General features: G+C 49.7%; 1 protein-coding gene across 1 annotated transcript; it reads left to right on the top strand.

Moving 5' to 3' along the window:
• The first annotated feature begins 11,234 nt into the window (after window positions 1-11,234).
• Window positions 11,235-13,149, top strand: LOC127337723 (uncharacterized). Its single transcript, XM_071824938.1, has 2 exons — window positions 11,235-12,082; window positions 12,566-13,149. The coding sequence occupies exons 1-2, from the start codon at window positions 11,321-11,323 to the stop codon at window positions 12,716-12,718; spliced, it is 915 nt and encodes a 304-aa protein (XP_071681039.1). The 5' UTR covers window positions 11,235-11,320; the 3' UTR covers window positions 12,719-13,149.
• Window positions 13,150-13,833: the final 684 nt, after the last annotated feature.

The raw sequence follows: 13,833 nt of genomic DNA, 5'->3' as shown, positions 1-13,833 counted from the left end.
ATGTGCACGTGTATCCGTGAGGGATCTCCTTAGGCGCCTCATGCAAGAACTGGTAGTCACTAGGGTCACCACCGATCTTGTAGACGACGTATGCCGGTGAATTCAGCACTTCTGGTGCTGCCAACGCGAATGGCAGCGGTGGACGGGACTGGAGTGGCATTTCTCCTTGGTAAGTCCCGAGAGCTGGTCCTGACGGAGAGTACTGATGCCTCATGATTTCCTGGATCACCCGAAGAGCGACACGCTCCAAAGTGTTCACCAGGCTCTCAGAATGGCGGTGCAGCGAGTGAGCTACCACGAAGTTAATCTCCTGACGCAGGGACCTGGTGCGTTCTTCTGACGGGGCGGACAGGTCCACTCCATCGAGCGCGCCTTCAGGTGAGAACCCTTTCCACCTGATGCCATGTGAGCGGGTTCTGTGAAAAGAGCTGATGAGGTCGGCTTCGAGGATTGCTTTGACCTCGTCATACTTCTTCTTGAGCTCCTCGGTCAGATCCTCGTACGTGACTAGGGTGCCTTCCGCCATCTTAGATGTAGATGGCGATGCGGTTGATGTCGAAGATTGTCCCACCGGGCGTGCCAGAATGTGTTGCGGTCAGAAACCCACCGGCGAGCAGCGACGGGCAACACGATAGAGAGCCGGGAGGCTCCCAGGACTGCGGCTGGCCCTGGTCCGTCCGAGCGACGGCCCGCAAAGACTCGGCACGCACGTCCGATGCTGGTGCAAGGGCGTGCCACCTGACCTATACCTGGTCAGGAAGGTGATGGATGTGCCTCGCTTAGTTTCCTGCATGGCATACACGTAAACATTAAATACGAGCCTCGATCGGCTCTCAGGTTGTCTGTGAATCGGCTCAAAGAGCCGATCCACCCATGATCCGTACGAGGTGTACGAATATATGGTGGTCCTGCTTGATCAAAATAAAGCTAAAACGACCTACTACGATTTAGGGTTTTCACCACATAATCGGAACATCCTACTCGTGATTGAGCCTGGCGGCCACGCACGGTGATCGTAAACCGACCCTAGACAAGGCCTAAAAACCAACACGAAGTTGATCCCCGGAACATCCTGTCTAGGGCTAGCAAACTACACCCTACGCGCCACTGGATCCTTCAACCCGTTTGTAAGGCCTAACTATGCAGATATTAAACTAATCCTTGGAGAACAAGGAGCAATCATAACGGATCGGATCTACTAAATAAAGATCAAGCGGGGTGCCGCCCTTACACCTAAGATAGGTGTAAGGGCGGCTAGACGTCTCAGGGTTGCACGACGACAGCATATGATACGATGAACAATGCTAACCCTAACACGTCTAAGATAACTACGTTGCTCGCCATCAAAAAGGCTTCAGTACGAGCAACGCATGAACAGCGAATAAACATGTACTGCCTAGATCGCAAGATGCGATCTAGGCAGCATGATGCTTACCCGAAAGAAACCCTCGAGACAAGGGAGTTGGCGATGCGCCTAGATTGGTTTGTGGTGAACGTGATTGTTGTTTATTTCATAAACCCTAGATACATATTTATAGTCCGTAGACTTTCTAACGTGGGAATAATCCCAACCGGGCACGAGCCAAACTCTATCTAATCGATACGTATCCTACTATATTATAGATACACGGGCGAACTAGCCCAAACTTTGCATATAAGGCCGATTCATGTATTCCTTCCATGTATATTCTTCAAGCCCATCTTGATCGCGGCCCACCTCTGACTCGGTCAAATTCTGGTGATAACACACTCTAAGGTTATTTAAATATGAATATCGAATATTGTGGAGCTTGTTAACTCCGGCATTGAGGGTTCTTGTAGCCCTACACAATTAGTGGTGTTCATCATCCAACAAGAGAGTGTAGAGTAGAGCATATATCTATTTATTCTGTTATGTGATTAATGTTGAGAGTGTCCACTAGTGAAAGTATAATCCCTAGGCCTTGTTCCCAAATACTGCAATCACCGCTTGTTTACTGTTTTACTGCATCTGTACTGCCTGCAATATTCCCACCATCAACCACACGCCAGTTGTAGCATCAAGTATTTTCTGGCGCCGTTACTACTTCTCATATTCATTCATACCACCTGTATTTCACTATCTCTTCGCCGAACTAGTGCACCTATACATCTGACAAGTGTATTAGGTGTGTTGGGGACACAAGAGACTTCTTGCATTGTGATCGCAGGGTTGCTTGAGAGGGATATCTTTGACCTCTTCCTCCCTGAGTTCGATAAACCTTGGGTGATCCACTTAAGGGAAAACTTGCTGCTGTTCTACAAACCTCTGCTCTTGGAGGCCCAACACTGTCTACAGGAAAAGGAGTGTGCGTAGATATCAATGATCTTCGAGATTGGAGATTTTGTGTATCTCAAAGTCTCACCCCTCAAAGGAATGCAGATATTTCAACTCAGAGGAAAGCTCGCCCCCAGATATGTCGGACCCTTCAAAGTTCTGAGTCGCCGAGGAGAAGTTTCATATCAACTTGAACTACCGGAAGAAATGTCTGCTGTGCACAATGTGTTTCACATCTCACTACTTCGGAAGTGCTTAGAAGTACCGGAGAAGACGGAAGTGTTCAAGAACATCGATCACAGAGCTATTGACATCAACAAGGACCTGACCTACCGCGAAGTGCCTATTAGCATACTTGAAGAAGCTTTCAGGACTACCCGCACCAGGAGTATCAAGTTCCTGAAAATTCAATGGAGCAACCACACCGAAGAAGAAGCCACTTGGGAACGCGAAGAAGATATGAAGAAGGAATACCCAGATCTCTTTAGTACCTAGTTTTCTATAAGATCTCGGGACGAGATCTTTTGTAAGGGGGAAGGGTTTGTAACATCCCAAATTTTCAATAAAGAAAGAAAGAGAGTTTCTAAAATACAAATTTGAGAACCAACAAAAACTTTTTATCTCCATATAGTGCTATGCATATAACTCACCTTTTTAACTATGTTAGTGTGCATTTTTTCATGATGATTGCTTGCGTGATTTCCATTGTACTAAAAACCTAACCAATGATCTCTTGATCACCAAAATGGAAAGAAAAAGAAAGGAGAAAATAAAATAGAAAAATCAAATCAACACTCACATATGGCTTATGCCATTTTTGCAAATTCTTAACCTAGACCATTTTGGCTTGCACCATTGGTTGGAAATGGTTACTAAACACTTATAAACACTTTTGGAATCAAAGAAACTCAAATAAAATTGAAAACAAATGGAATTTCCAACTCACGTGCAATATGGTCAAATTTGACAATCTTAGCCTGATGCCATCTTTGAGCCCCTGGTTTGGAAGTTTTTCAAACTAAAGTTTGCCAAATCTTTGCACCTCATCCAAGACAACATCATGGTGAACAACTTTGCCCAAAACCACCCCTGCAAATTCTTGCTCAAATTCAAATGGTGATCAAGCAAAGTTGGAACCATAATGCAAAATGAAGATCACATGCATTTTGTGATTTTTCATTTCAACACCATTTTGACCACCACCACCTCCATTCTACTTCCTTTAATATATGATTACACTCCACCAAAAATCTTTCCAAAATTCAAAAATAATTTTCTTTTGGCCATTACATCAAACACCTTGCAGGCAGGGATAAACTTTGTGCCCATACTGATTTTTACATTGGACCAAGTCCAACCCTGGCCACCTCTGCTGCTCTGGAACCTCAACTCACCCCTCAGCACCAGTCCAAGCCCCTGCAACCCTTCCACTTGGTCACCATGACCAAAAACCAGACCATGCCGTGGCATGGCATGAGCTCACCATGCCACTCCTCTCTCTGGTCACCTCACCACTGCACCACCATGTCCTCTAGCTCCCTCTCACTCTCCTGATCATGCCAGACACAAGACTCGACGAATTCGTGCACCGCATTGACCGGAACGAGCCACGCCCAGATGTGCCAGTGACGCGCACGCGCACGCCAGAGCGCGCACGGCGAACGCCACGGGCACGCCAGGACTGACGTCGCCCCGACGCTCCACGCCCCCTCTTGCCATCGCCGCTCATCAGCACCTGCGCCAAGCCACCAGGAGACGCCCAGACACGATCGTTTGACCGCGGGAGCGTTGTGGCCGCCGTCACCGTCGACGAGACTCGCCATTGCCCTGCAAGCTCCCGTCAAGCTCACGAGCTCGCCAGTGCATCATTTTCCCCGCAATCAAGCTTCACGTCATCGCCAGGACGTCGCCTGCCCGCGTGCATCATCACCAGTGCCCCTGCGTCGCTGTAGCGCCGACGCCATGGATGACTTCATCTCAGACCCGCGGCACTGCCTCGCCGCTATAAAAGGAGCCCCTCCCTTCTCAATTCCAGCACACCACCACTCTTCCCTCTCACCACTGACCCTTCCTAGCCACTCCCTCCTCCACATTAGCCACGCCGTCGATAGAATTTGAAGCTCGGTGCCCACGGAGGTGCTGAGAAGGGCGCCGTCGATCCAGGCCGCCATTGGAGTCGCCGCTGCTTCCATCTGCTTCCCCATCGTCGACTACCTCTCTGCAACTCCTCTCCGACCATCGCCGCGCCGCCGGTGAGTCTCCGACCCCCCACCATCGCCGCCAGTGGCCGCGCCTCTCGTCGCCGTCGACGAAGGCCGTGAGCCGTTCGATCTATTTCTAATCGTGCGGGCCGCGTTGATCGTTACCGCTTCGGCGTTTAACACCCGTTGACGCGTGGACCCCACGCTGTCAGGCGGCCCGCTGCGCTGGACGCACTGCTGGGCCGGCCCATTTTCCTCTCCCTCTGCATAGCCCGTTAAATTTCCTGCCAGCCCGTTTAGTTTGAATTTGGAATTCCAGTTTAAATCAATTTGCAATCTGATGCCATTTTCAAAATTAAATAGGGACAAATCTACTTGGCCAAATTTCACAAATTCTATATCTTTGGAAAGCTGAGCAAATTATCTACACAACTGCACTGGTCCCAACCCTAGATTTTGTGTTGAATTAAAATGACAAAATAAACAAGGCAGGGCCTTTTGTAACTTCAAACAATTATTAAAAATCAACCAAAAATGCTTTTGAGTTGATTCCAACTCCTATAAATCACATTTCACTTACACTACATGTTTCTGCAAAAATATGACATGGTTACTGTGTATGATCATGGCCTAGTTTAAATAAAGGACCCTATGGCTATTCTTAGTCAATGATATTGTCCAAAACTATTTATAAATCATATGAGAGGCTTGCTCTCATTTAAATCTTATCGCAAACAATTCAGAATGAGATAGAGACCATGGTCTATTAAATCTTATGTGGGATTGTTTGATGATATTAAATCATTACCATGATAGTATTAAATTGCATGAGGTGCTTCACCTCATTTAAATCATTTTCTTAAATGATAAGTATGAAGAGGTTGACTTGGGTCAACCTAGGTCATATATTATTCATGAAGAAAATTAAATCTTAAACAAGTTAATGAGAGGAAATTATTTCTCTAAAGAATTAAAAGAAACACCTCAAGTAGTATTTATAATGAGAGGAAATTATTTTTCTTAAAGAAGAAAACAAAGTCAACTAAACCTAATAGTAATGTTGTGATGCTAGCCTAAGTTTGTGTGACTCATGTGTGTGCTTAGTCTAGTACTTAAGTTTGGTGTGATGATTGTATACCTCGTATTCGATTTTAGACGCTAGTAACAAGGAGTATCAAGAGGAGGAGGAGGTCTACTTCCAAGGAGAAGAAGATCACTTTGACCAATTCCCCAACCAAGGCAAGATAATACTCTTGCAAAGTGCAAAGCTCACCTAGAGCAAGGCATCACCCTTTTTACCTTATGCTTAATTATCCTATTCCAAGTTTTTACTTTACAAACTTTATTGCTTTTGATTTATCAAAGTACTTTTTGATTCATGATTCACTTGGTTAGTATTGGATTGGTACAAGAGCATCAAAGTTAGCCTAGAAGCAAAGCAAACTACTTAGCACCCTCATACCTAGATGCTATTGCTAAGTTAAAAATGACTACTCTAGATGGGAACTTGTGTTTTTGAAATGATGGTGAAAACCTTGGAATGATGAGTTATTCCATTGAAAGATTTTTGAAGGTGAATATGACTTGAATTGAAATGGTGAACCTGATAAAAACTGATGATTTAGTTGGATGCGATACCATTCCAATTCTTGAGTACCCCCACAATACCTAATTATGGGTAAGACTTAGCTGGAAGTTTATGTGTCTTAGTATGGGTTCCCTCTAAACAAGCGTCATAGAGGTTATGCCGAGGCTGCCTCCGTTGAAAGTGAAATGATGTGAACTGAGGTGAATGTACGACCCAAGCCCTGTGCAGTTCCCGGGATAACAGTTGGCTATCACCGGGAGGCCAAGCTCATGGGGAGAGGTGCCTATACTAGGGTGTGTAAGTGAAAGGTTAACGGTTGATGATCCACGTACTGAGTTACGATTATTCGAGGTTTATCCTTGATGGATGTAATCAAATGTTGTGGCACAAGTGTGCAACCTCTGCAGAGTGTTGTTTATGATCTTGCATGCTCTCCATTATTAGTAGAGGCTCTGGCCAAGTCGTTACTTGTAACTCCAAGAGGGAGTATTTATGCTCGATAGTGGGTTCATGCCTCCATTAAATCTGGGACAATGACAGAAAGTTCTAAGGTTGTGGATGTGCTGTTGCCACTAGGGATAAAACATCAATGCTATGTCTAAGGATGTATTTGTTGATTACATTACGCACCATACTTAATGCAATTGTCTGTTGTTTGCAACTTAATACTGGAGGGGGTTCGGATGATAACCTGAAGGTGGACTTTTTAGGCATAGATGCATGCTAGATAGTGGTCTATGTACTTTGTCGTAATGCCTAATTAAATCTCACACTACTCATCATAACATGTATGTGCATGGTCATGCCCTCTTTATTTGTCAATTGCCCAACTGTAATTTGTTCACCCAACATGCTATTTCTTATCAGAGAGACACCACTAGTGAACTGTGGACCCCGGTCCATTCTTTACATCGAATACAATCTACTGCAATACTCGTTCTACTGTTCTCTACAAACCTCATCATCCACACTATACATCTAATCCTTTGTTACAGCAAGCCGGTGAGATTGACAACCTCACTGTCACGTTGGGGCAAAGTAATTTGGTTGTGTTGTGCAGGTTCCACGTTGGCGCCGGAATCCCTGGTGTTGCGCCGCACTACACTCCGCCGCCATCAACCTTCAACGTGCTTCTTGGCTCCTACTGGTTCGCTAAACCTTGGTTTCTTACTGAGGAAAACTTGCTGTTGTACGCATCACACCTTCCTCTTGAGGTTCCCAACGGACGCGTGCTGTACGCATAACAAGCATCAGTGTGCAACCTCTGCAGAGTGTAAACCTATTCGAATAGCCGCGTCCGCGGTCATGGACAGTTGGAAAGGCCATACTGTTTCCGTCATCAGAATTTTCTATCAAATTTGACTTGTGAATTGAACTTGAAAGGTGACTTTGAATTTGAATCACAACAGAGTCGTGGGAATGACACTAATGTTCCCACTTGAGTTAGTTAGCCCATGAGGAGGTTTGATTAAAAATGTTTATGAACTAAAATTGGCTTTATGCAAATAACCCTAGAGCTTAGAATACCCTCAATAGAAATGTTAAGTACTTACACTAGTATTAGTTTGCGAGTACTTGAAAGTACTCACGGCTTTGTCCCTGACTATTCAAATGGCCAGACTATGAAGCTGAACCGCAATATGAAGAGGACGGCCAACAGGACGTCTACGACAACTAGGAGCTTCTAACGTCAAGCGTTGCCTGTGGAATAGATAGTCCACTACTACTTCGCTTCCGCTACGTATTCGTGTAATGATCACTGGATCAAGTGTTGTAATGATGACTCTATGATATTCAACTATTATGTCTCGCAAAAACAATCTTCCTGGGATTGCGATGTATGGCATAATAGGCATCTGGACTTAAAAAATCTGGGTGTTGACAAAGTCCCCCGTGGACTCTCTCGCAAGTGAGAAGTAGATGCCGCGGCAGGCGAGCTGCCCTTCAGCTCTTCCTCTTTTTTGCGCTTCATTTCCTCTTCCTCCACCTTTTTCCTGACAGCGGCTAGCTCTGCTTGTGCTAGCTCCTTTGCTTGGAGAAGAGCCACTAGCTGAGCTGGTGACTTGTCGGCCGATTTGAACAAGATGCAACGATCTTTGGCCACTTGCAAGAGGTGTTCAATGGAAGAATCTTGGAAAGCAGTAAACTCGTTGATAGAAGACGTACCTAGAATCTGTGGGGCTGGTGGGGAGGTTGCTGCAGCCTTGTCCGCCGCTGGCTTGGGCGGCGCATTATTGTCGGCGGTGTAGCGGATTGCGCGCTCCAAGACTAGGCCGTCTGTGAGGCCCTTTCCTCGCGCACTCTTGCGTTCAGCTTGAGCAGGAACGGCCTTGGATCGCGGGGCGCGGGCCAGGTAGCGCCAAGGGCAGGGATGGGAGAGTCCTCGAGAAGGAGTTGTCGCACCGTGGGGTGGCCCGAGATAGCTGGGGCCAGGTGCAGCTGGGGGTTGCACGCGGGCGAGTTCTGGTCCACCTCCTCCACTTCAACTGCCAAGGCCTTTTCGGCCGCCTCAGCTGCTTCCATCATCAAACGCCGCGAGGGCCTATCATGGTTGTTTTTGCTCATCTTCTCACTGTCGCGGCTCAGCTGCTCCTTGGATGCCTGCGGAAGAGTACTGGCAAGTCCAACAGCTTCCCTGTCAGCTTGGGACAAAGGCAATGCTTTGCCAGGGGTAGGGTCGCTTTGTCCCGCATCCAAGGGGTCCTCAGGTGTGTCGTAGATGATAGAGAAGGAGGCATGTAGGGTGTCGGTGTCCACTGAGTCAGATGGCGTCTGTGGCAATGGCTGTTCAACTGTGTTGTGCATAATCTTGGCCATCAACGGGAAAATATCTCCTGTTTCTGTGAGGTTTGTGCCATACTGAGAGAAGTCTGATGCAGGCAGCTGCACTTTAGAGGAAGGAGCTGGGGTCTGAGAAACTGGCGCAATCGTTTCCCGGGTGCACGACTTGCGAACTGGACCCCCAGCCCCTCCCGCCGGAGCGGAGGACACTTCCTTGCCGTTCTTGCGGTGCCTGCCCCTGCGGCCGTCCCAACGATCCTCGTCCGTTTCTTCATTGTCATCGTCCTTGTCCTCTTCTCCACCTTTAGCGGGGGTCGGGGGTGGCGCATGAGGCGGTGACTCAACAGCCGCGAGATCTTCTCGCTCTATCCTGATGCGGTAGCCTTGCACATTTACAAATATGGTGATGTAGTCTTGTAACTGTACTGGGGCCTGGCAGCCCACTAACATGCGGATTGGGGCAGAGGGGTGCGCGAGAGAGTCCATATCCACGCCAGTTGGGCGGCCCAGTTCCCGCGTGCAGAGGAGGCGATCGGCGTGTCGAAGCGGAGGGGGAACGCCGATCAAGCGGATCCACGTTTCCACCAGGGACTCCGACGCCAGAGGGTCCCCGACTTGCATGGTGATGATGGCTTTGAGTTTGCTGGAAGGGAGGGTCAGGCCTCCCCCGCGGATGGCAATCCTTAAGCTCTCCTTGGACGGGAAGACCACTACAAAGTCTGAGGCGCTGATCTGACGGACATGCCAGTCCCAGTTTTCATCCACCAAATCCTTAAATTCCTCTTCAACTTCTTCAGCTGTCAAGTTTCCTTGTTCAATGATCACCATGGCGGAGTTAGCCGTTGGTTGGTGAAGCTCTTCCCAAGGGACCTCACAGCACACAAATCCTTGACGCCCACTCCCGTAGCCTGCCCAGAAAGGCGCCAGGGCCCTGGAGAGAGCAGCACACATCGCCGAGAGGTGCCCAGACTTCTTGCAATTGACACAGAAGGATTCTTCGGTGCGGTCCGCCTGGACGTGTCCCTGCTTGCCACAGTTATAGTAGGTAATGTGAGCCGCATCAGGGTTGGCCGGCCCCGCCACCCAGAGGCAGAGGCGTCCGTAGGCGGCACTGCTGGTCCCGAGCCTTGCGGTTGGCGTTGCTGGCGCAGGGAGCGCTTGTTCGAAGCCCTGCCTGGGTCGCGCTCTCGCGGCCCAGGTGGGGGAGGAGGGAGACGTTCCTGTGGGTAGCGGTCGGCATCGTGGCGCCAGGAGGAGCTGCCCGCGCGATCTCCCTTACGATCGCGGAACCTCTGCTGCCGGCGCTGTTCCTCCTGCTCCCGATCCAGTTTCTGCCTGAGGTCTTGGTCACGGGAGCGGTGGTAGCCCCCTTGGCTTTCCTCGTAGGAGCGCTTCCCGTAAAACGACCTTCGATCCATCGCGGAGAGGACGGGGAGGGGGCGGTCGGAGTCGTTGGCTAGGGTTAAGGTTTTTGCCGTGGCGAGGTTGCGGCGCACGTCTCTGGGAGGAGCGGGGAAGGCGAGTGTGAGATCTAGAGTTCCCGGGGGGAGCCACCACCACTTAAGAACCCTTTGCGGAGGGGCAGGATTGGAAATATCCAAGAGCACGTCCGCAGCGCGCCTTTGGATCGCAGGAGAGGCCACGTGTAGCGCATCCGACGGCGCACTCCCAGAAACTGTCGTGCCCCTGCGGCAGACTGAGTGGGAGAGGCCCAACGCGAGCGGCCCAACAGGCCCTCCAGGCCCCGTGGCCCAAACAGGCCCGCTAGGGTTTCTTCCCCAGAAGGAGCACCAGGCTCGCGACCAGGGACGGAGGACGGCGGCGGCGGTGTGGGCCTCACCGGCGACCTCCCTGTCACCGGCAGGGGAATCGCAAAATCCCCCACACGGAAGGACGCCCCGCCCAGGTGCGCAGGGACCTGTGGAGCAGGCGAGGGCCCCGACCGTGGCATCCCCCAGGATGGCAGCAGTGGGAAGTCTCGTTCCCCCAGGAGCGGCAGCGGCGGAGCAGCACAGCGAGGGTCAGGGACGGGTTGTGGCGGCGTCGTCACCGCCGGCCCCGAGGCGGTCCACGACGGGTCGAAGAAGCTTCCAAGGCAGACAGCGGCGGGCGAGGCGACCACTTCCTCATCACGCTCCAGATCTGAGGGAACCTCCGGCTCAGACGAGGACGGCGGGCACAGAGCGTCCGCCAAGGGGGAGAACCTACTCCCCGTCGGCGAACAGCGGACGGCAACGTCCAGGCGCCCCCCATGGGCGCGGGATTTGCGGCGGTGGCGGCGGGGAGGCGCGACGACGTCCCAGTCGCCTGCCTCGTCGCCAGAGCAGGAGCGCTGAGTTAGACACATCTTCTAACTCCATAAAGTGATTTCTCTCGACACCATTGCCGAAGACAAAAGCAGGCTCATCTAGGTGCCCAAGATCATCCAAAACGCAGTTGAAGACTAATGCCAGCATGGATGAGCTGAATCTTCCCAATTTGCCTGTTTGGAAGCTGACCATTTCTGATGACAATCGTCCTGATCTGGAGCAAAGTGTGAAAGCAAAGGAAGCAAGGGCTACTGCGGTGACACCTCATTTTATTAAAGCGAAGAAAGGCTCGTCAGAAGATGGCCTGTGTTCGCCTTTTAGTTTCTCAATTCAGAAGAGCAGGATAGCACTGCCTAGTCCATGCCTGAAGACAGCATTGCGAGGCAAACAACATGTGTTCTCTCCAATATCAGAGGGCTCAAGCAAGGATGGTGTTCTCAGTGCTGGAGCAGCTGAGAGTGACAACAAGCCTTCTGCAGCCTCTGATGACATGTTGTCTGATGAAAAGGATCTGGCGTCAAGGTATCCAGAGATGTATGGGTTTAATCTACCCGCTGGAGATGTACGCCGAAGGAGAGAGGCTGATGAGGCTCTTGACTGGTTTTTGTCACCCCTCAAGACCTGTGTGTTAATGGATCCCAGTCCAACAGATGATAAGCCTATTCCAGTTCAAGCAAAGGATACTCCTTGGAAAGGTCTGGAAAGGAGTAAAATGAAGGGGAGACAGGAACTTTCAGATGCCAATCCCATCCAAACTCCAGCGGTTGGTGGTACTCCCTGGAAAGGCTTGGAAAGCAATAACCTGAAGGGAAGGCTGGATCTTCCAGATGACAATCCCATCCAAACTCCAGCGGTGCATAGCAAGGCCTTGCTTGGTACTCCTTGGAAAGGCTTGGAAAGCACTAACCTGAAGGGAAGGCTGGATCTTCCAGATGACAATCCCATCCAAACTCCAGCGGTGCATAGCAAGGCCTTGCTTGGTACTCCCTGGAAAGGCTTGGAAAGCACTAAGAGCATCCCCACTCGTTGGCGCTCCCCACGTCCAAATCCGGCGAAATTTTCGTCCGGATTGGAGGAAGATTTGGCGTGGGGAGGAGTAGTTTCCCAGTCGTGTGCTCCCCAAGCGGCGTTTCTCGGGGAAAAAGAAGATGGCTCGGGGAATCCGGACGAAAGAGGAGACACGTGGGCGTGGGCGGTTGGTTTAGCTTCATCCGGAGTCCCCGGGAGACCCCCGGGAAACCGAGGATGGCATGGGGAGTCCGGACGAAAATAGGCTCAAATCCGGACCAAAACGAGGAACCGGGGGCCTGACTGGGCCGTTTTTCGCCGTCCGGATGAAAAAAAGTGGCCGTGGGGGGCTCTGTGGGGAGACGAGTGGAGATGCTCTAACCTGAAGGGAAGGCACGCTGGTGAAACCACACTCAAGAAGGAACTCTGGACCAGATTTGAGGCGGTCTCGACCAACGATCTGCACTTTGATAAGTCAGTCTTTCAGAAGTCAGATGGAAGGCGTTTCATCGACATGCTTGAGGAGGAATCATGATTGCAGAGACTGGAACTGCGGTACTGGCCATTGATATCCAATCCTTTTGTCTATAATGGTACATCTTGTATGAGCGGCCAAAGCCAAACCTCAGTGATCAATGTATCAGGAACGGGTTCCAAGTGTCACCAAGCCTTATGTTCCAAAGTTGAGACTGGCCGTGCCTTTCTGCAGAAATGCATTTTGTATTTATTCTTCATTTTCTGATGTCAAAGTGCCACACTCCTGCCAGATTTTTCAGTGAACATGGGGCAATGGTTGATTCATCTCACAGCAGTATGTTCCATACAAGAACTGGGTGGTTAAAATATACTGCTACAAGGCTGGCTTGAAACTATAGTTGTACATGGATGATGCAGGGGTACAATGATAATGTTTTATCTGCTCTCCAGTATAGACAGCGGTATGGATGATTTCTGTGCTTTATGTCATTTTGAAACTATCGCTATCCTTTAAGTCTTATTTTTACAAGAAACGTAAAAATTGAAAAGAACTACACGAGGTACGTTCAAATAATGAAATAAATATAGGCATTATACCATCGAAACTGTGGATGATATACCGATACAGTAATAACTTATCCGGGCTGCCTATTTGACTAGATTGAGTGCATCTTCTATCCATGATTAATCCTAATCGATGATGAGTAGAGCAATAATAAGATCTAAAGTTTGTACGCCCATTTACAAAACCCTGGCTCCACTGTCAGAATCCTGGCGCGTGTTTCTACAAGAGGAATAAACTTTCCGATGTTTTTTTTTCTGAAATGAGAGCATCTTCGGTAAGCATCCCCAAACCGGGTCCGGAAAATGTGCCAAATCGGCCGAATGGCTGCCTCCCATTTCTCGTGGATCATTGACTCCAGCTTTGTCTTCAGCGTCGGCGCCTTCCGGGGCTTCGTGAAGAGCGCCTTCACCCCGTTCTTCGCTGGCGCCTTGTCCGATGGCTTGGCTGCCGCCTTCTTGGGATTATCCGATGGCATGTCTACAAGTGGAGGCGGCGATCTGCGTGGGAGGGATGAGCAGCGGGAGGGAGAAATGAAAGAAGCAGCTGGAGGTAGAAATGAAAGAATGCGGGATATAAATGGGAAATCTACTTTGGCTCATATGTGTAGA

This window comes from Lolium perenne, chromosome 1, assembly GCF_019359855.2.
Source record: "Lolium perenne isolate Kyuss_39 chromosome 1, Kyuss_2.0, whole genome shotgun sequence".
NCBI classification, from domain to species: Eukaryota; Viridiplantae; Streptophyta; class Magnoliopsida; order Poales; family Poaceae; genus Lolium; species Lolium perenne.
Note: the sequence above shows the minus strand (reverse complement) of the source record. Positions and strands in the feature narration are given on the sequence as shown.